Consider the following 22,434-nt stretch of genomic DNA (forward strand, 5'->3'; position numbering starts at 1 on the left):
TGAAATACTCTCATGGGCTTTTCAGCCAGATCCGCATGCCTTAAGGGCTGATTCTGAGGCCAGAGTGCTGTTAGGACATCTGCCCTTCTATGGGTCTGCTGTGTATCTCACGTCCCATGTTGGATCATTCTCTCCCTTTTTTATTCTATCAGCTAGTATTTGCAGACACTATTCTTGTTTATGTGATCCCTTTGGTTCTTAGTCCTATCATTACGATCAATTGTGAACAGAAATTGATCACTGGGAGTAGTGAGATGGCATTGGTACATGCCACCTTGAAGGGATTGAATTGGAATCCCCTGGTATGTTTCTAATTCTACCGTTTGAGGTAAGTCAGCTTGAGCATGTCCCGAATTGCACATCTCTTGCCTCTCTTATTCCCACTCTTGTATTTAACAGCGATCACTTTTCAGTTAAGTTTCAGCACTTAAGAAGAGTTGTATATTGATTACAGTATTCAACCAAAAGTATTAAGTAGAACAAACAAAAAAAAATACTAAGAGGGATAACGTATTAAGTTGCTCATCAACAGTCAGGGTGAGGGCTGATCAAGTCACCGTTTCTCCTAGTGTTCATTTCACTTTAACAGGTTTCCTTTTTGGTGCTCAGTTATTTATTTTCATAGAGAGATTGAAAGAAGAATGTATAACTTTACATGTTTCAACAATTAATCGTTTGCTATGTTTAATCTCTCTAACACACACACTCACTTTTTGTTCCACTATTTGAAAACAATGTGTCTGTACCATAACATTGCATATGTAAATAGTTAAGCACAGATCTAAGTATTTAAGGATTATATTATACATATTCATAATACCATTGTATTTCTACAACACTCTTTTTTGCATGTTGCAATTTCTCTGAGATAATTCATCTATTTCCCAGATATACAGCCTTTGGGAATTCCTTTGATGACTACTGGTTTTTGGAAAAGATCTATGTTTATCTTTATCCTTACAAGAAAAATCCTTCTAGGCTGAAATTATTTTCTGCAAGTACCTTACATTTTAACCCACTTTAGTCCTTTTTTGCTGTTAAGAAGCTAACTTTGATAATTTTGATATTTGACAATTTGACTGAGCCACAAAGTGACCAGGTATTTGGTTAAAAATTACTCTGGAAGTGTATGTGAAAATGTTTCTAGATGAGATTAACATCTGAATTAGCAGACTGAGTAAAGCACATGGTCTTCCCTGATGCTGGGGGGCTTCAGGCAATTCAGTGAAGGTTTCACTAGAATGAAAAGATGGAATAAGGGAGAATTCCTTCTCTCTGCCTTTCAGATCTGACATCAATTTTTCTCTGCATTTGGATTCAGACTTGAAATGAAACTTCCAATATTGCCTCTTCTGCTTCTTGGACTAGGACTGGGGCTGCCATCATACTATTGGTTCTCCTGGGCTCTCAGTCTTAGGACTTCTTGTCTTCTGTATTTGTAAAATTTATATATTTATATATGTACAAATATATAGATAGATAGATAGATTATATCCATATATATCCTTATTGATTCTGACAAATACATTGTGGTGAAACTGTTATTCTTTGAGAAAAGGCTTTTCTTCTGGCTTACTTTGAGATTTATGTGTTTAATGTTATGTCATTATAAATGGCTTGGGTAAATTTTGTTTATTCTTAGGATTTAGGATTTATTAGGATTCTTTTCAGATTTTCATCAATTCTGGAAAATGATAACATATTATATCTTTCAATATTGCTTTTCATCCTTTATCATTTCCTTGAAGTCCAGTAACACACTGGAGACAGACACACTCATACCTTTCAGCCTTTCCTTCATATTTTCTATCTCTGTATTTCTGTGCTACATGCTGGATAATACCTTAAATCTATCTTCCTATTCTTCAGTTCTCTCTTCAGCTGTGTCTAATCTGGTGCATAAAATATTTACTGAATTTTTTTTCCAATGATTGTTTTCATTTGTAAACATTCTACTTGGATCTTTTTCAGTTTTGTTTGATTGTATTATAATCTTATTAGTAATTTACACTTATGTATTACTTTTTTCTCATAGCTGTGGGGAGCAACTCGGACTATACTGTTACTGGAATTAAGACTTATTCTATGCATCTGCTCTCCCACAATATGGCGCTGGGAGAGGAGAAAACAGCTTCTACACAGCTGCCTCCAGTTCAGCCAATAAACTGTAGGACTTGCTCCTGATTGGAGAGCAGCGTACTCGGCGTGTGGGCAGCCGAGTTAGGATTGGCGGAGGAGGACTATAAAGGAGGAGAGAGACGGCATGCACCAGGAACATCTAAGGGGAACATCTAAGGGGAACACCTGTGCAGCCCCCGAGAGAGCCGGCCGGCGGTGTGCCGCTCCCCTGCGGAAGTGGGGAATGTGGCCAGGGGGAACTGCCCTTCCACGGAGGTGGAAGGGACAGTAGCCAACCCGGGAAGAACCAGCAGCAAACCCGGGGAGGGCCGAGCAGACGAAAGAACAGCGCAGGGTCCTGTGTCGTTCCTCCATGAAGAGGGGGAGCGACATAATGGTGCCCTGACTCAGATAGGAAGCCTAGGCAGGGCTTAGTGTCGTTCCTCCATGAAGAGGGGGAGCAACACATAGCAAAAAAAAAAAAAAAAAAAAAAAAGGTAACTGGACTAGTGCTGTGGCAAAGCAGGTAAAGCCACTGACTGAAGTGCTGGCACCCCATATGGGTGCCAGTTGGAGTCCTGGCAGCTTTACTTCTGATCCAGCTCTCTGCTATGGCCTGGGAAAGCAGCAGAAGATGGTCCAAGTCCTTGGGCCCCTGTACCCACGTGGGAGACCTGGAAGAAGCTTCTGGCTCGGATTGGCACAGCTCTGGCCATTGCAGCCTTTTGGGGAGTGAACCAATTGATGGAAAACCTCTCTCTCTCTCTTTCTGCATCTGCGTCTCTGTAACTCTGCCTTTCAAATAAATAAATAAATCTTTTTTAAAAAAAAGGAATGTAGCCCTAATTAATACAAAGCTATAATCCCATCTTATAAAAGAAATTGTTTATTTCCAGGTTTTTCTGTGGTATTTTTATTTTCATCATACTATAGTGTTGTCTGCTATTTGCTCAATATATGACAGAATTTTTCTCACTAAAATTCTGTGCACTGAAAGGAGATTTTTATACTATTTATTTATTTTTATTTTTTAAAATATTTATTTTTTATTTATTTGAAACACAGAGTTACAGAGAGAGGCAGAGACAGAGAGAGAGATCTTTCATCTGTTGATTCACTGCCCAGATGGCCGCAACAGCAGGAGCTGCGCCTGTCCAAGCCAGGAGCTTCTTCCAGGTCTCCCACGTGGGTGCAGGGGCCCAAGGACTAGGGCCATCTTCTACTGTTATCCCAGGCCAGAAGAGAGCTGGATCAGAAGAGAGGCAGCCAGGACTAGAACCGGCGCCCATATGTGATGCCAGCACTTCAGGCAAGGCCTTTAACCTGCTGTGCCACAGCACAGGCCCCAAGAGATTTTTTTTTTTTTTTTCAAAAAAGCCCAAATTTATTCCTTTATATTTAGCCTTTTGAAAAATTCTCTGTTAATAATTCCATTATCTAAATTCTTTATAGTTTCTCTTGTTTATTGTTTTTATGGGATCTCTCGTGGTGGCTTATTTCTCTGCATGCACCGTGATTTAGAGTTCTGAGATCATAGTTTTAAAATTTTATTTCAAATTACTTCATACCCAGGTTAAATTGTTCTCCTCTACATAGATTCCGAATTTGCCTCTGCTGAGTGTCTGAGGACACTACCAAATTGGTTAGCTTTATATTCTCAGCTTGGCTTTTTTGAGACTACACAGTTGCAAATCTGTAAACCCGTGTGATTTTGTGCTTTTGTTGATTGTGGGGAGCAACCGGACTAGACTAAGTTACTGGAATTAAGACTTATTCTATGCATCTGCTCTCCCACAATATGGCGCTGGGAGAGAAGTAAACAGCTTCCGCACAGCTGCCTCCAGTTCAACCAATTAACTGTAGGACTTGCTCCTGATTGGAGAGCAGCGTACTCGGCGTGTGGGCAGCCGAGTTGGGATTGGCGGAGGAGGACTATAAAGGAGGAGAGAGACGGCATGCACCAGGAACATCTATGGGGAACATCTAAGGGAACCCGTGCAGCCCCCGAGAGAACCGGCCGGCGGTGTGCCGCTCCCCTGCGGAAGTGGGGAATGCGGCCAGGGGGAACTGCCCTTCCACGGAGGTGGAAGGGATAGTAGCCAACCCGGGAAGAACCAGCAGCAAACCCGGGGAGGGCCGAGCAGACAGAAAGAACAGCGCAGGGTCCTGTGTCGTTCCTCCACGAAGAGGGGGAGCGACAGTTGATAAATTAACAAGATACCTTTCTACCTCTTTCCATCCAAGGGAAGTCAGCCAAGAGAGGAAATGTTCCTCTCTGTCTTCCTTTGCAGGTTAGAGTTTTAGCATATTACTTTGTACTGATCATGTCACCCTTTTCCAGTCTGAGCTTATTCAGAGGACACAATCTAATCTCCCAATTTGAGTGAGCTCAACATTTTTTCCTTGTTTCTAGAACATTGTTCATTAGAACAGAAGTTCTGAGTCATCATGGAACCCAGGTCAGCCTTCAGATGTAGCACTAACCTGCCCCTCCTGCTTTGGATTTCTCATTGTTTTGGGCTTGTGAAAAATTCTCTTACTTATTTGCTAATACAGATATTAATTTAAAAATAATTTTGAAGTATTTATCCCACATTTTATAAGGTTGTATATAAGGGAAGTGTTCATTTGTTTGGATATTAAGACTCCTATACTGCTTGAGTTTCAATTTTTTCTTATCCAAGTAATGGCAATGCATTCATTCTGTTAGGTCACAAAATAGCAGATGTGCTAATATAACTGCACATTTAACAGAACTTATTTTAACTCACATGTTCCCATTTTTCCTTCATAGTAGAAAAAGACATTGTAATTCAAAGTAACATCATTCTACATTAAAATTTGTTTACTCTGGGACAAATTTTCAAAGCAATTTGTGATCATCCTCAGGATCTATCCCCTCATGTAGTATAAGGCCTAAAATTAATGCTCAATATTAAGTGCTACCCTGGCATCTATTAAAATAGGGAGAGTCTTGATTGGTCTAATCACATCCCTCACTTGGCTTCAGTAAATAAGGTTTCCTGTCAAGCAACTCCTCTTATCAAAGGGAGCAGGCACAGTTCCCACTTAACCCTGCATAGCAGATTTCAAACAAGTCAATCACTCAGGTGCTCCATACCTTCTTGTTAATAACCTTTCACTCCTTGGTTGGTTGTTCTGTTCTTGATTACAAACCACATAACCATGCATGGGCTGCAATATTCTCCTTGGGCTCTGAGCATATGTGACAAACTGCTGTAGATCTCACCTGTCCAGTGTTGAGTGTTGTCTGTTTAGCCATATCTGAATCCCTAGGGCAGGAATCTCTCCTTCACCAATAGGATAAGTAAGGAGCAATAACAACCAATGGTGTCATAAACTATATGAAATGCCCAGCCATAACTGAGGACACCTGGTCAGGTAAAATTAAAGTCTTTGGTAACTGGTTCTGAGAATGGTGAAGGTTACCTGGGAAACAGCAGTTCAATGTTAAGCAGCTTGAGCTAAGATCTGTGCAGTACTGTGTTGTCTTTGTCAGGCACTGACATCTCTTGCCATCCTATAATACTCTTGCTCCAAAATGAAAATTGATAACTATACCCTGGGGTGACATTCTGTCAGGTTGTCAGGTTCAGCCTGTTTGGCCAGTGGTCTCTGATACTCTTGCCTATAAAGGTGGTGATGAAACAGTGCGTTAACCAGCCAGTACTTCCGTCCTGCTTACCACAAGAAGTAAGCCCATAGCTCTCTGGCCTCTGTGTCTATTCTGGTGAGCATTACTGACTGTTTGGGGCAACTATCCATACAATGTAATCATGCATCTACAGCACAGGCCTAAGGATAGCGCTTTGTAGAATTTAGAAAGGAAATAAACCACTACCCTGCGGAGAATTAAGCATGGCATCCTGGTTGTCATTTTTGTTCATGCAAGGGTAGTGACCTTGCTGGTTTCCTGTGTTGTTGCTTGCCTTGCAGTTGCTGCTTGCGCTCTCCTTACCCCCAAGGGTATCAGGATGCACATCCATCGTGGCCCGTGGCCCAGGTGCTGACAAAAAAAAAAAAGAGGATGGAACAGGAAGGACTATTTGGTTCTCAACTGATCTCCCAATACAAAACCCACAGCACTGCTGTCTATTAACATACCAAAGGGCTAATCTCAAATCATCAACCCCTCTCTGAGCCATAGAAAAATGATGTTATGGGACGTAGACTTCCACCCCAAGGACACTCACTATCTGGTATTCGCTGGAGGAATTGGCAGCCACTTACAAGGAAGGCCACCAAGCTCCCAAACATTTCCCTGGAACCACCCCTAAAGTATGAAGCACAAGAGATTACATAGAGACACAAACCAAAAGCTGTACCTTTACATGGCTAGAAACCCAAAACATTCTTATGGAATTTGTACAGAAAAAAAAAAAAAAGAAAGGAAGAAAGAACAATGAAAAGAAAGAAGCTAAAGAGAGAGAGTGTAACTAAAAAAGTGAGACAATGGCAGAGGATGATCTGCTGTGACCCACGAAGTCTCAGTTGTTGGCCTGGCATTCTCCTCCTGCATCAGTCTGCTGACTGTGTCTGTGCTGCAAGAGAGATTTTAATCCCCACAGTTTTAGTGAAACACCCATGGCACCCTTGTGACACAGTGAGGAGGTTAGTTCAAACCCAACCTATGCCCAGGGTCTGTAACAACATAAATCAATCATTGCCACAGGGGAGACCCTCTGACCTTGATGAATGATTAGAGAATCTCAAAAAGAAAAAACAGACATTATCAGGGTAAAGAGAACCCTCCACTACTACCACCAAACATGTTTAGTGACCACCACCAACAACAATAAAATAAACAGAAAAGAGGGTGATTTTTGTCCACAATAATCCATTAAACATTTTCTGAGCAAAAAAATAGGAAAAGAGAGGAAAATGTTAATTACCCTGATTTGATCAGTATACATATACTGAAATATCATACTGTATTCCATAAACATTTACAATTACTGTTAACCACAAAGCTTTTTCAATGCTTTAAAAAGTAAATGAAGAAAAAAAAACAGGAAAGAAAAAAACCTGAATAAAAAGAAAGGAAACCAGGGCCAGCTTTGTTGGCACAGTGGATTAAGCTGCTGTCGGTGACACAAGCATCCCATACAGGCACTGGTTTGAGTCCCAGCTGCTCTAGTTCCTATCTAGCTCCCTATTGATGTATCTGGAAAAGCAACAGAAAACGATCCAAGTGCATGGGCCCCTGTACCCATGTGGGAGACTTGAAAGAAGCTCCTGGCTTCTGGCTTTGGTATGGCTAAGCCCTAGCTATTGTGGCCATTTGGGGAGTGAACCAGTGAATGAAAAAAAATCTCCTCCTCTCCTCCCCCCCATCCCTTCCCCTCCCCTCCCCTCCCCTCTCCTCTCCTCTATAATTCTGCCTTTCAAATAAATAAATAAATATTTTTTTAAAAAAGAAATCAATTAAAAAAAAAAAAAAACCAAAGGTTCAAAATTTGATACCACTAGAAATCCAGAATTTACTTAAAGAATTTACATAATAGATAAGAGGGCTCTGATTGGCTTTTGTGCTTCTATAACATAGGTCCTGGGTCAAATTTGATATCTACTGAAAAATACCAATTGACAAACCTTCAAAGCTTTAGCCAATATTAAGGCTCAAATTACAATTATAGCTGAAGATTATCCTAAAGTAAATCATGGAAACCCCCCCCCCCCATAATCTTAGAAAAGGAATAGATTCATATGTCTGAGCTTGACCATCAGAACTACTGTCTTACCTAAATTTCCCATGAGCATAACACATCTTGTCCTAAAATATCCCATGGTGTACCTCGATATTCTGACTCAATGAAAAATAAATGAAAATTAAATTAACTCTTTGACACTTACAAATGACTTGACAAAATGGAAATCCATGATTTCTCTCCTCCCACTCCAAGTTAAAATAATTAACATAGTTCAATGTTATTTAAAACAGTGCTTTCAAGGATTAAAACTTGTTATATGATAGTTTATGAGTGAATGAGGTGATTATCCCCACTGCTTCTTCACTGAATAGCCCAGTTTGGCCTGTTTAGCTGGCTCTTAAACCTGAAGCAAAAGAATAGTGTTCCATAGTGGATTGCTGCAATTTTAATATCATGGTCCTCCACTATAAAGGTCCTTTACCCAACAAACCGATTACTGAAATTAAAGGCTTGATCCAATCAGCAACTGGTAGTTTTCTATGACAAATTTGGCTAATATGATCTGCTCAGTGCCCATTCTAACAGACTCTCAGTCACAGTGTGCTCTCACCTCCTGGTTTCCCAGGCTACCTGTGGAATACCTCAGCAGCTTTGACATCACACATTCTTTACAGGTAAGACCTTCACTACTTCAGCTTCTCTCTCGGAGTATAGGCATGACATTTGATGATATCCTCCTTTAGGGAGATCTATCTGGCACATTTATTAAGGATATAGGAAGGCACACTTCAAAAAATTCATGGAAAATATGATTAAAAGACAATTATATGCTGCCACCAAAAATTTTTTTTGAAATCCATGCATATGAAAGATCTTCAGAAAGTCCATCAAAAATGCATATTATGAAAAAAGTTTTCATAGATTTCAAAAGTTTTGCACCAAAATAAACTTATATTTGAATTCCAGTTTTTAACAAACTTTTTCAAATGCCCTCATACAAATACTCACAAAACAGCTACAAAAAGGAAATGAATGGGCCATTACCTCATCCATAGTACAAAATATTGCCACCTCTACTAAATTCTTGAATACTACTTAGCAAACCAAGGGCTGCTCCATCCCTGACACTCAAGAAATAGATATTGACTCTCAGCATCCACAAGGCTAATGTAAATCCAATATCTTTTAGTCACTTTAGGGGACTAGGGGCAACATATTCATTTGCAAATTTTACTGAATTTTACTAATGCCATCAGTTACAAATGGGCCCATTTTGAAACAGAATCCCTCCAACACAAGGCAATAGATTCTGTCAAAATTGAAAGCAAGAGGCACCCCAGATAGTGCCCTCAAAGGCTTCAGTTACCTTACTTGATGCTTCCTGAAATCTCTGGGCCACCAATGACTGTTATAAGTTGCCTATGGGCTTCTCCTTCAAGAAATTGCCTCTCTTGGCCTTACACTGCACATCATTACAGCAGCAATCACTACCTACATAATGGGCTCTTCCAGAAATATGGGGTTCCGCAGATCTTGAGCCTGTGATGCTCTCTGTATCCAGCTACCCATTATGCGTTGGGCCACTAAAGCATCATACCCCTGACCTTGGCACAGCTACTGAGATCCTCTCACTGAAGGATGGAGTGAAACCTGGACCTTCTGGCATACTTCGTCAGCAGAAAGGCATGGCCTCCTATATCCTCATGCCTTTCTGTACATCACAGTGCTGAAGTCCCTCTCTTCAAAAGTCCCATATCCTTATAAACTTAGAAAAGATTAAAAAAAATAGAAATACTTCAAGTTTAAAGAAACTGCCTTTCTGAGAAGCAAAACTCACTGAGTACAGTGATCTACTACCACATACATGAAGCATTTCAACAGGACTATTTCCTGTTCTGAACCATATATCCTCCATACTATTTCACCGGACCCAAAATATTGAATATTGTTAAAGCAACTGATCTGATTTGAAAACTTTAGTTCATTTTTGAACCTTAGAAACTTAGGTCATGTGCTTGAGAAATATATATATAATTTTGAGTAAAAATTACTTTCATTCTCTATACTCATTAATTACTACATAATATATACAGTATAATATATCTATTGTAAAATTACATATAAAATATAATTATATATGGAAATATATATAGCGTAGATAGATTATAGATAATCTGAGAACACACATTCAGATGTCTTAATATTCTTTTCAGAATAAAATGGAAGCAAATTCTTATTTCTGGTTGTATAATCCTATCTATGATTCAACTGTTCTGTTGTGTTCAGTTGTGCTAAGTATTACCTTCCAATTTATCTTCCATGTCACCAGAACAATTGGCAGACTTAACTGAAAATAAGAGGTCAAAGAGCTTTTAAAAACAATCCCAAGATTTTTAAAAAATTTTTAATTTGTCATGTCATCTGTACAATTTTTTGGTAAAAGATGAAAAAAGAGTTCACATCTTTTGGAGAAATATTTTCTGGTTACAAAGGAGAGAAGGCCCAAAAGAATGAAGCAAAGGAAACTCCTATTAGATTCACTGAGGGTAATGACAATTGACTGCACTCTATTTACCAGTCCATTTTAGTAATTTCTACACAGTAAGACAAGTCAATATGCATCTTATGTAGAATCCTGACATTTCCCCTTGAAAGCTATATTAAACTTTGATGACCTTCTCCAAGAAATGTACACCTCAGTCTGCATATTCTTTTGGCTCAAAAGCTGCTAAAGATTAGGTACTCCACTGGTTCTTTTTTAAGCTTAGGATATTTGCTTTTTATAGCTTTGCCAACATAATCATATTACATCCTGATACCAGGCAGTGTGAATTAATTCCTCTACTTTCTCATGCAACATTCCACAAAGAACGAGATTTTCACTTTAACACCTGATTAAATTGTGGAAAGGCAAAGACATAACAAATGAGGTGTCTGGGAAAATTTCGTCTCACCTGTGCCAGCCTGGAGACTGATAGGGTGAATTTAAAGAAAATTAGCTCTTCTCAGGATTGTCTTAAAAACTTAATAGAGGAGACAATGAGAAATACAGGATAAGAGGAGGAGTAAGAATGGCTAAAAAACCTACTTATCAAAAATTAGTCTTATACCAGATGAACCAAGGTACTGTTTCTCAAACTTATGTGTCCACAAAACTCAGCTGAGAAGTCTATTAACTATTCAGGTTCCCAGTGCCTTCCCTAGAGTTTTCAATCCAATGTCTGACATCATACGCACTGCAAGCACCCTGGGCAACTGTGGCCGCGCAAGTTTGAGAATAGCTGAGTTGGAATAAAGGTTAGATCACATTCTGCTCCAAATTTCTCTGGTAATACATTGGAAAAATAAGTAAATCCATAGATTATGTTGCCTTAGGGGCTAACAGACGAAACTATAATATTTACTTTATTCTGTGTATATTGTATACATATAGCCTTGAAGACGTATGTATCAAATTCCATACCTTACTAAAAATTTCCTTGGAGTAAATTAAAAACTAAATGACATCACAAAACTACCTTTCTCTGGACCTGCTCTAGACAAACACGATGACCTTGGATATATTGGTTATCCCCTTAGCTCTTCTATCTTCCACTCTGATGACTAACCCTGAAGTTCACCATTAAATTAGCTTACTATGATGTGCAAGTTAAACATTCTGTGTGAGTGACTTGGTTTTCCCCCAGAAAACCATATCATGCTGAGAGGAAAGAACAAGGAGTATACAATGGATAGTTAGTGTTCACCAGATGCTTTCTGATGAACTTCACCACGCCCTGATGCTGTTGTAGTCTTCATCATTTTCAGATCCCATCTGTGTGGGATAGTATGTTAAAGAACTTAGTTATTTTAAACATTGCCACATTTATATCCTACACAGCATGCTTGAGCCAAGAAACTCTTCTCAAGTCATCCTACCATTCCACTCATTTTACATCAGATTTTCATTGCTATCATTTAGCATTTGACTAAGGGTCCTGAAGAACTTTAGGACAAGAAAATTCCCTCAAATCCATAATAATTAAGAAAATATCCAAAAATTATCTCAATTTGTAGTAATCTGAAAATCAATGTAATTACAAACAGTTCTCACTGGCTAGGGAAAAGGAGAGGAAAGAAAACAGGATAGACTGAAAACAGCAATAAGAATTGCTCAGTGAATACATTTTGCCCTGAAGGGTCAGCCTGAACACTCTGGATGCTATTGACTAAGATTTCTCTGCATCTTGAGGAAGATTTCACTTAATTCAACCTTCTTAATAATTAAAAAAAAAATTGTCAGAAGCAATCTGTGGAAATGTGGTGAATGTGAACAACCATAGGATAAGCAATGAGAAGAGATAGGTACAGTGGGTGAAGTAAGCAAGGTGCTGGATGATCATTTCAGGACACGTTAGAACACAGTCTCACCCCGATCCATCATGATCACCATGCTTTACCAGTCACCAAACAACTGCTTTGCACCCCTTCATGATCTTCCTTCATTAATCTCTTCTGGCCTTGCATAGTGCCGGATCCTAACAGAGTACCACAATGTTCTCTTCACCCTAACTCAAATCAGCTCTTGGGAAGTATTGTGTGGTTCTAAGTGTGGTTCCCAACAAGGGAAACCCCAACAAAGCCTTAGACCAAAGAACCAAATCATTAATTGTAGCACTGCCACAGATTAGCTAATGGAAAAGCAGTATTGTTTTTGGGAAACAGGGAGGAAAGAACTTGCCTGAATTACCAGCATTTTATCCTCTGCCTATATATAAGGTTGGTGAGGGTTTTCTAGTCAATTGTGTTCTCATCACCATCAATTGCTTATGTTAAGCAGGCTTCTTAATATCTTTAAACCTCAGTCTCCCTAGGCCCTGTCTTGTGACTTTCCCTCAGTAATTACAATATCCCTTTATTTTCTATTTGCACTATAGACAGGAGAATCTAATTCTTTTGTTTTGTTTTGTTTTGTTTCTAGTAATTCAGTATTAGCTGTCAGGTCACCAACTCCTCTTATTTTACCCACAAACTTGGTTCAGTCAAACCGACCTAAACATCCTGACCATTCATCCAAAATACCTAAAAATTTTAGAGAAGCAGTGATTAAAGTATATTCTAATTTACTTCTAAGCATTTGGAAACTAATTTGTTTCATTTTTAAGACCCAGAGACAAGGTATAGTAATTGCAGTAACCTGAAAATTTGGAATTTTCTTTGAAGGATGAAATTTACTAAAAATATTTTTTTGGCTTGCACAAAATAGTGTGTTTAAAGTCAATCCAAATCAGTATGCATATTACAGCTGTTGCTTCATTTCAAAGAAGAGTGATCGGTCCAAGTTACTCTTATGCCACCAGGCAGCTGTCTCTAGGTATTTTGAGCTCAGAGATATTGACTCTTAAGTTCCAAGCTACAAACTCCACCCTAGGGTATAAAGGTTTTGGAGAAGCTTGAAGCTTTGCATGCTGGGATCTGCCAGACTCTGACAATAATCCTACATCACAGGGTACAGAGAGAGGAATATTCTGGCATTTTCAGAAGCATATGTTGCAGGTGTGGAAATAATGAAAATCAATGTAAATTTTCATGGTTTTTGTTTTGTTTTACATACTTGGATATGTAACTTTCACCAGTAACTCTTCCATAAAGTAAGCAGAGGTATCTGCCTTCTGTTATTTTGAATAGTCATTGTAATTTAAAATATTGTTAATTGAAGGTGGAAATTCAACACCTGTTTCTTTGATGTATTTTGAATCTAAAACAATGTAGCCAGTTCATAGCAGGAACTCTCATTGAGGTTTTTTACAAGGCATCTTCTCAAAAGAGGTCAAGTAGGAGAGATATTTGTTGTGTTTATGTGTGATGTAAACTCTTTTGAAACTCTTCCTGTTAATCTTTTCAAAATCTGCCTCCAGATTTATCTGGAAAACGTAAATGGGTCATTCTTATCTCTATTCTCACATATACAGTAGTAATCACAAGTGTAAATATAATTTTTAGTCTTTATAAAACTGTAGTTTTTTTGTATGACCTTCACCTTTGCACAATCTCTCCCCTTTAATTTATTTCAATGTGACTGACTCCCATTTCTTAAATAAAGGAGAGAGATGGAAACATATGCTCCAGCTCCTAATTTGTCACTGTCTGTGACTGATGGCAAGCGGCTACCTTTTCATAACACATTTTTAATGACCTGTGATATTCAGCAGCTGAGGGAAGATTAATGTGGTGTGTTTTCTTAACTAGGAAATAAATAGAAATGTTTTAATAGGCTAATTTTGGGGATTGAGATGTACATTCTGTAAAAAAAGACTCACAAGTATATCTAATTTTGATCACATTTAGTTTTCTGCTTTACAATTTATGGAATTGATGCAAAGCCAAACCAATCAATGCTGTTAAACAGCAAAATAAAACAAAAAGAGAATCTATGACTAACTTGTAAATATCTGAGAGTTTTGGACCTAAGAAGGATTTTACTCCTTAAAAATAAAAACAAAACAAGAAGCCCACGAAAACTGCAACCCTGATTGCAATAATAAGGAAAGGAGAGCAGATGGCTGTTATGATCGAACGGCTGGTTAATTTCACAATCTAGTCTAAACTTCAGGTCATGAGATATTTGTGCCAGATTTATCCCATAGATTAGCAGTACTTTCTAATTTTTTAAAGAATAAAGACCAAAAGAAGAAGAAAAATTTGAACCACTTTTTAATATCTGATCACTTTTTAATATCTGATCTGCGTGTGGTGGGTGGAATTACAAAGGGAAGAGGTTCTGCCTCTGGAATGGGAGTTGGAGGTGGAGGTGGGGGCTAGAGAGGACATTTCCACAACTCTTCTTTGAAGAACAGGTCCTTATATGCTCAGGGGAACAGCTTCTCTTCCTTTTTTTTTTTTTTTTCAAATTTTACTTTATTGTGATAAAAACACAATATGAGACCTATGCTCTTAAATTTTTAAGTGCAAAACAGCATTGTTGATCACAGTTAAAACATTGCACAGCATATTTCTAGAACTTACATTGCTTGACTGACACTTTATGTCAGATTATTGTTAACTCCCCATTCCCCTTTCTCCCCAGACCCTGACAACTACCATTCCGCTCTTTGCTTCTAGGAATGTATTTTAGATACCTCATATAAGTAAAGTTATAAAGCATTTTTGTCTCTTGTTGACTAGTTTGTTTCACTTAGCATAACATTTTCAAGGTTTATCCATGTTGTCCCATATTGCATAATTGCCCTCTTTTTTGAAGGCTGAATAGCATTCCATTCTACATATATACATTTTGTTTTCTTTATCCATTTGCAATGTCAATGGACAATTAGGACAATATGTTGGCTATTATGAATAGTACTACAATAAGCCAGGGAGTGCTAATACTTCTTTGATGTCCTGATTTCAGTTCTTTAGAATGAACATGTGGGAGTAGGATGACTGTATCATATAGTAGTCCTATTTTTAATTTAGGATAAATTTTTCTATTGTAATGTCTATTAGGGAGAGAGATATATTGCTTTCTTGACCTTGATTCTTGCCTAGAATTCAATCTGCTTTCTTCTAAAGCTGTATGAAAAAAACTTATCCACCTCACCCCTTCTGATTGGCAAAGCCTTCTTGCTTTGTTGGAATGGAAGAGACTCAATTAATGAGAATGGCACTCTGGAACAATGAAGTTCAGAACAACAAAACCTGTTGCTTGATGTGATTAGAAGTTATGTTCATGGGGCCTGTGTGTGGTGAAGTAGTCTAAGCCTCCACTTGCAGTGCCAGCATCCTATAAGGGAGCCGGTTCTTGTGCTGGCTGCTCTTGTTCCAATCCAGCTCTTTGCTGCGGCCTGGGAAAGCAGTAGAAGATGGGCCAAGTGCTTGGGCCTCTGCACCCACACAGGAGACCCAGAAGAAGCTCCTGGTTCCTGGCTTCAGATTAGTCCAGTTCTGGCCATTGAGGCCATCTGGGTTAACCAGCAGATGGAAGACCTTTCTGCTTCTCCCTCTCTCTGTCTGTAACTCTCTCTCTCAAATAAATAAATAAAATCTTTTAAAGAAAATTTATGTTCATTAGAATCTGAGTTGCAGAGCTACCAGAACATAACAGTATGTGCAGAGAGGAATTCCAGACTAGATTCCAGAGAGGCAGGTCATGATTGAAGGACTCTTGTTTATGGAATGCGGGCAGACACCCGAAACTGGTGAAAAGCTTAGAAAAAGGCTAACCAATGGAGATAACTAAGAACAGGCACAACTAATAAACTCTGGTAGTAATGATGCCAAGTATCCAATTCTATATTTTCTGCACTGTAATTCTGTCCTGTTATCTTCCAGGCTTTGGTAAAGTCTATGATGAACCATAAAGGTCCAAGTGATATCTATGCTTTGGGCCATAAAATGAGAACACTATGGCAATCCTAAAATGATGTAAACTTGATGCACCAGCATCAAAAAGCTTCATAAGGCAGTAGGATGTGGTGAACAGAGACCAGAGCAGCAAATCAAAAGTAATGGGCTGGGGCCGACACAGTGGCATAGCAGGTAAAGCTGCCATTTGCAGTGCTGGCATCCCACATGGGCACCAGTTCAAGTCCCGACTGCTCCACTTCCGATCTGGGTCTCTGCTATGGCCGGGGAAAGCAGTAGAAGATGGCCCAGGTCCTTGGGCCTCTGGGAGACCCAGAGGAAGCTCCTGGCTCCTGGCTCCAGATCGGCGCAGCTCTGGCTATTGCCGCCAATTGGAGAATGAACCAGCGGATGGAAGACCTCTACCTCTCTTCTCTCTGCCTCTGCCTCTCTGTCACTCTGAATTTCAGATAAATAAATGTATTTTTTTTTAAAAAAGTAATGGGCTGCCCCCTGGACAGATTCATGGAACTGAGGACTTTCAGAAATACCCAATGTGGGTAATTTAAAAAAAATAAGATTGTACATACTGGAATACAGGAGCTACAATTATGTTTATTTATCTGTAATAGCAAGATGACCCCTTAAGTTTGAACAATCCAAATTTTTTAGATGATCTGATGATTGAGAAAATAAGTAACAGAAGAAAAAGTACTTTTATACATTAAAAGCTTTAAAGAAATTCATATTTTTATAATAATGCATACAGTTGAAAAAGGGTACTATATAAGGGTGAAAATATCTAGACATAAATACATGGTTTTGTGGACCCCTCTAATAACTCTGTAGAATTTTAAGACATCAGGATGCTCATGTTGGCAAACACTGGCCTATATCATAAATCATTATTTTATTGGCCAGTATTGTGTCGCTTACAAGAGCCATAACTTTAAGGTCTAACTCACATGCTTTCCTCCATGTAGCTTTAATTCCCATTTCTTCCTGTTAGAATTATAGACGATTCAAGCTTAAAGAATTGTTTATTAGCTTTTTATTCCTCACATTTGGCTCTTAAATATTGTCAACATTCAGCACACAACTCTAGGTAGTCTCAGCAACACACCTCTCGAACTGGCGTCCATCCTGCAGTCCTATCAATTGTTAAGGTCAGATTGCTGGGAGTCTATTCTGAGCACTGAGAGCCTGCCACCACTTGAGAACTACAGTCTAACACATTAGTGGCATTCTTTCCCAGGGCTTATCAAAGCCTCTTCTGTTCTCTTGTAAGGAAAAGTTATAGAGAGTCATTCTTGAGAGAAGAAATAAAACATCCTTTGTGATGGTTAGTTTTAGGTGTCACTATGACTGAATAAAAACCAGGTAAAAACCAGATAAAGCATCACTCTGAGTGTGACTGTGAGGGTGCTTCCAGAGCAGACAGTGAGTCTGAAGGGAGCAGGTGGGAAGAGTCAACCTCAATGTGGGTGGGTACCGTCGAATTGGCTGGGGGTCCAGAGACAGCAAAAAACAGTGAAGAGTTGAATGTATTAATTGATCTCCCAGATCCAGAATACACTCTTTCTTGCCTTTCCTTGGTCAACAGAACCCCACTTCCCCCAACCTTGGAACTACAGGTATTACACCAACAGCCTCTCTGTTTCTAAGCCCTTTGGTCTCAGACTGAGAATTACTTTATTAGCTTCCTCCATTGTAGGGCCTTTAGACTTCGGACTGAGTCATGCTACTGGCACCCCAGAGTCCCAGCTGGTAGCCTGCCTGTCAGGGACTGCTCAGCCTGCATAATCAGGTGATTCAATTCCCCTAATAAATCCCCTCTTGTATATCTCTATGTGTTCTATTGAATCTGTCCTCTAGAGAACCCTGACAGATACACTGATTCTAAAATTCTGTATTATTTTCAGTGGGACAGGGATGAGAAAGCCTCATTTAATTAGCAAATGCAATAAAGATGTGACATTTTAAAAACAAATTATGATACATTCCCATCCTTCACTAGTACACTGAATGGTAATATATTGTTGTTTTATAGTTGCCATTTCCAAGTTTTAATTGCTTTGGTTTAATTGGCCTAATCCAAAAATGTCAATTTTGTAATTATCCCTATGATGTTTCATTTATTGAGCAAAAGAAAACTGACTTCAGAAAGGGAAAAGCAATTATAATATAATACCAGGGGAAATCTTATATCACTTGGGTATTAAAAAACAATATTGCATATGACTGAAATCCAATTTATAGGAGTAAACAAGATGTTCTTTTTATTTTTAATTTCAAATAGTAATCTACCAAAAAATTATCAAATATAAATTGGTTAATCCAGAATCATTTCATTTATGAATTTATTAATTTCCTGGAAAATATCTACTGTGCACTAATGATATGTCTAGCTAAACAGTTTTATAATTGCTTTATGGAATCTAATGATTAATAAAAATATTATAAGAACAATCAATAAAAACTCATATGATTACTGATAAATCTTATATGAAAAATTACAAAGTGTTCTCAAGACAGGAAGATATGTAGGAAGGAAGTTGCTAGCTGGCATAGAAATTGGAAAAGAAGTATTTCATGCCAAAAAGAAAAACTGAACCCTTTTCACCAACTGAAGTAAGGCCAATGTGGCCAGAGCACAGTGAGGAAGGGAGAATATGGCACAAGATGAAGAGGGTCAGTTAACAGGGACCACATCATTCACAGATAATAGGGATTTAATCTGTCCTAGTAGAAATGAGAAGTAACTGAAAGATTTAATTGATAATAAAAATCGAATTTTAGAAAGGTGACTTTGGCTGCAATATATTAGAAAACAAGAAAAGCAGAATTCAAAGTGGGAGATGATGGAGACTTAGAATTATATGACTTTATGAATTATATTCAGAAATACATAAATCTCAAGTTATTTATGTTCTGCAATTGACCTATTTTCACGGCACTATATGTAAGGTACATGTGCTTTGGAATGAAACACACATGGATTAGAACTCTGGTGTGAACTTTTGGCTTCAGTAATTACTCATTAAATAAGACACCTTATGCAAGGCACTCTACGTTCTCTGAACCTCAACTTCCACATCTTTAGAGTTCACAAAATAATATGTTGAACAGGTTAGAAGAGTAAGCAAGACAGTGTATGTACTATTCTCAGCCTGTGAAAGGCCCGTTAATAATAAAGAGCAAGAGGACAGGTCAGCTGATTTCATTCCCTACTCCTAGAGAGCTTCATCCCTTTTTGAAATCTGTTCCTCCGCCTAGATTTTCTTTTTCAGTGAATTGTAATCCACCCAGTTGCATAAATCCAAAAATCCAGGAGGCATCCCCCTCCCTCACATTCTTCCTCACACTCCTTCACATACATCAAGTCATAAACTCTAGTCTCTAAACAGATCTTTAACCAACAGACTGTTCTCTTCATCTTCTTTCAACACCCTAGTTTGCATCCATTCTGGAGGCTCCAGTGGATAATTTATTTCCTTCACTTTTCCAATTTATAGAGGCTGACAGCACTGCAGATAACCTTATTTTAGCCTCATAACAACCATGCAAGATTTCTGACTTATAGGCCTATAAAATAAATTTGCATAGTCTTAAAATTTAAAAAAATTACTCTAGTAAAGATCACTAATCTCTCTGGCTTGGATTACTCTCTTCACTGATTCATCTTTTCTCTGTTGTGTTACCCTTCAGTCCATTCTTTTTTTTTTTTATTTTTTTTATTTTATTTTTTTTTTTTTTTTGACAGGCAGAGTGGACAGTGTGAGAGAGAGACAGAGAGAAAGGTCTTCCTTTGCCGTTGGTTCACCCTCCAATGGCCGCCGCGGCCAGCGCGATGTGGCCGGCGCACGGCGCTGATCCGATGGCAGGAGCCAGGAGCCAGGTGCTTTTCCTGGTCTCCCATGGGGTACAGGGCCCAAGCACCTGGGCCATCCTCCACTGCACTCCCGGGCCACAGCAGAGGGCTGGCCTGGAAGAGGGGCAACCGGGACAGAATCCGGTGCCCCGACCGGGACTAGAACCCGGTGTGCCGGCGCCGCTAGGCGGAGGATTAGCCTAGTGAGCCGCGGCGCCGGCCCAGTCCATTCTTGACACTAATCGAGCAAATCTTAGCCACCTCAGCTATCATCATCCTTTACACCAGGACAAACTCGCCCCATTCTAAGGATGGCTTACAATACCCTTCATGATCTATCTTCTCCTTACTTCCCTTCATTTTTTTATTTCTTGTTGCCCTCCCTGCCTCTGGTCCAGCAGTTGAAAGAAACTGCTCCCCATTAAGGATCTGTAACTCATAGTCTGTTTCCTTTCACCTCCAGATTTAGGCCACTGATATATACAGCTCCTCCACCGAGTCACCACTACTCAAGCTGAGGCCTTAGCTCTTTACCTGTGAATTATGAGTTCTTCATTCCTTCATCTGACTGTATGTCAAGTGTGTATAACAGTCTATAACATGCACAAAGGTCATGCAAAAAGTCCCTGGAAAAGGAGTAGGCATTTAGCAGAGTGGATGCCCACATCTCACATTGGAATACCTTGGTTAAATTCTCAGCTCTGGCTTTCTGACTCCAGTTTCTTGCCAATGCAGACAGTGGGAAGCAATGGTAATGGCTCATGTAATTAGGTTCCTTCCACTTGTTTGGGCGACCTCAACTGAGTTCCTGGCTCCTGGTTCTTATCCTAGCTATTGTGTGCATTTGGGGAATGAACAAGCAAATGAAAGCTCTCTCTCTCTTCTGTTTCTTTCTCTGTCTCTCAAATAAATTAATTAGATGTTTTTAAAGTGTATGGAATTTAAAGATAAGTTTATTTTGGTGCAAAAAAATTGAAATCCATGCACAGTCATGTTTTTAGAATATACATTTTTCATGAAGTTTTTGAAGACCCCTTGAATGCATGAATTTCAAAAATGTTTACTCTAAAATAAACATATTTAAATTCTATTTCCCATGAAAAATTAAAGTAGCCTTTTATTTTATTATCTCAGTGAACTGAAAGGGGGAATGGTCAGGCCTATATCCTAAGATTGCCTAGGTTCACACAGGATGGAGGTGGTGGTATGAGAAGATGGTGCAGGTCTCTTGCCATGTGTTGTGGTGCCCCTCCCCATGACAGCAACAACTATCTCATTAATTTGAGTTTGCTGTGATAAGTCTTATTAACACTATTGTCTTCAGGTGGTTTCAATATGTTGTATATTTATACAATGGCTATCATTTTTGTCCCTAAAACTAACCAGTAAGACCTACTCTCCACAGTGTTCTTTGACTTTCCTAGCAAGTGGATGCTACAGCCCTTGTGCTCTTGTGAAACTCACTAATGCATTCCTCAACATTTATCACGCCAGTCTCCTTCCTCATGATACTGTGAATTCTTCTGCAACTAAGACTATACTGGATATATTTTACATTGTGTATACCTAGGATTGTCCTTGGGATAAAGTAATATTTATTGGCACAACAGAGCCAAAAGTAATATTTTATGTCACAACAGAGCCAAATAGTGTCCAAATAAGGACAACTGAAGTGATATAAGGAATGCCCAGGAAAAAAATGATGCAAACATAAGACAGACTAAAATGAGAATGACTCTGCAAGATAAAGGTATGGAGTTTGAGAGCAGGCATGGTTCTGACCAAGGTAAAGAGTCAAGAAGGCAATGCAGAAGACAGAAAAACTAGAACAGCTGCGGCTGCTGGTACTGCTAACCCCTCAGCAGACTGCCTGCTTGCTTGCTTCTTTTTCTTCAGGATGAAAAACTAGAGTTGGAAAGGAAGACACTTGCCCTTTCAAACAGCTAGACAGGTAAGATGACTCACAGAGTACTTTCTGCAGGCTCTGAAACCTACAGTCAGCTAGAGAGAGGTTGGTTTCAAGGTGTTACATGTAACTGAAATGGAAAATGTCATCTAATTATGATGGAAATGGAACTGAGCATGGAGCAACAATCCAATTGTTATTCCTTGTTTTATCTTGTGGTCTTGGACAAATTTCTGAGTCTACAATCCTCTTTGAAATAACAGGTTTGAACTAGAAAACCTACAATATTCTTTTCTGGCTAAGAAAATCTGCCTCTTAAGGGGTTGACACATAAATTTAGTTAGCAGCTATACAACCAAGAGTGAGAAGAAGGTCAATGTTAATGTATGTGATATAGATGCCCAAACTCATCCTTTTCCTTCGCACAACTTGATCTGGACTAGCTAAAGCACATACGCATAACTCAATGCCCTCATCCACATATGCAAAGCACAGCCAAATCACTTCATCAGGAAAATGTTAAGGGCACAGAGAAGCTGTAAAGC

The 22,434-nt window shown here is 39.0% G+C and overlaps 1 protein-coding gene across 13 annotated transcripts in view; it reads right to left on the reverse strand.

Annotated features, from left to right (window-relative positions):
• PKIB (cAMP-dependent protein kinase inhibitor beta) overlaps positions 1–22,434 on the reverse strand; it is a 136,743-nt gene that overhangs the window by 37,064 nt on the left and 77,245 nt on the right. For 6 of the 13 annotated variants that reach the window (XR_011388544.1, XR_011388545.1, XM_017345342.3 and 3 more), the window contains one exon: positions 5,981–6,145. The exons of 4 other annotated variants lie outside the window; for them this stretch is intronic. Coding sequence is in view for 5 of the 9 variants with exons in the window: in XM_017345342.3 (XP_017200831.1) it covers positions 5,981–6,125 (145 nt within the window). In the remaining 4 variants the exon portion in view is untranslated. The remainder of the gene's footprint in view (positions 1–5,980; positions 6,146–22,434) is intronic. 3 more of the 13 variants (XM_070073646.1, XM_070073644.1, XM_070073643.1) reach the window with 2 other exon arrangements.

The sequence above is a fragment of the Oryctolagus cuniculus genome, chromosome 5 (genome assembly GCF_964237555.1).
Source record: "Oryctolagus cuniculus chromosome 5, mOryCun1.1, whole genome shotgun sequence".
Taxonomy (NCBI): domain Eukaryota; kingdom Metazoa; phylum Chordata; class Mammalia; order Lagomorpha; family Leporidae; genus Oryctolagus; species Oryctolagus cuniculus.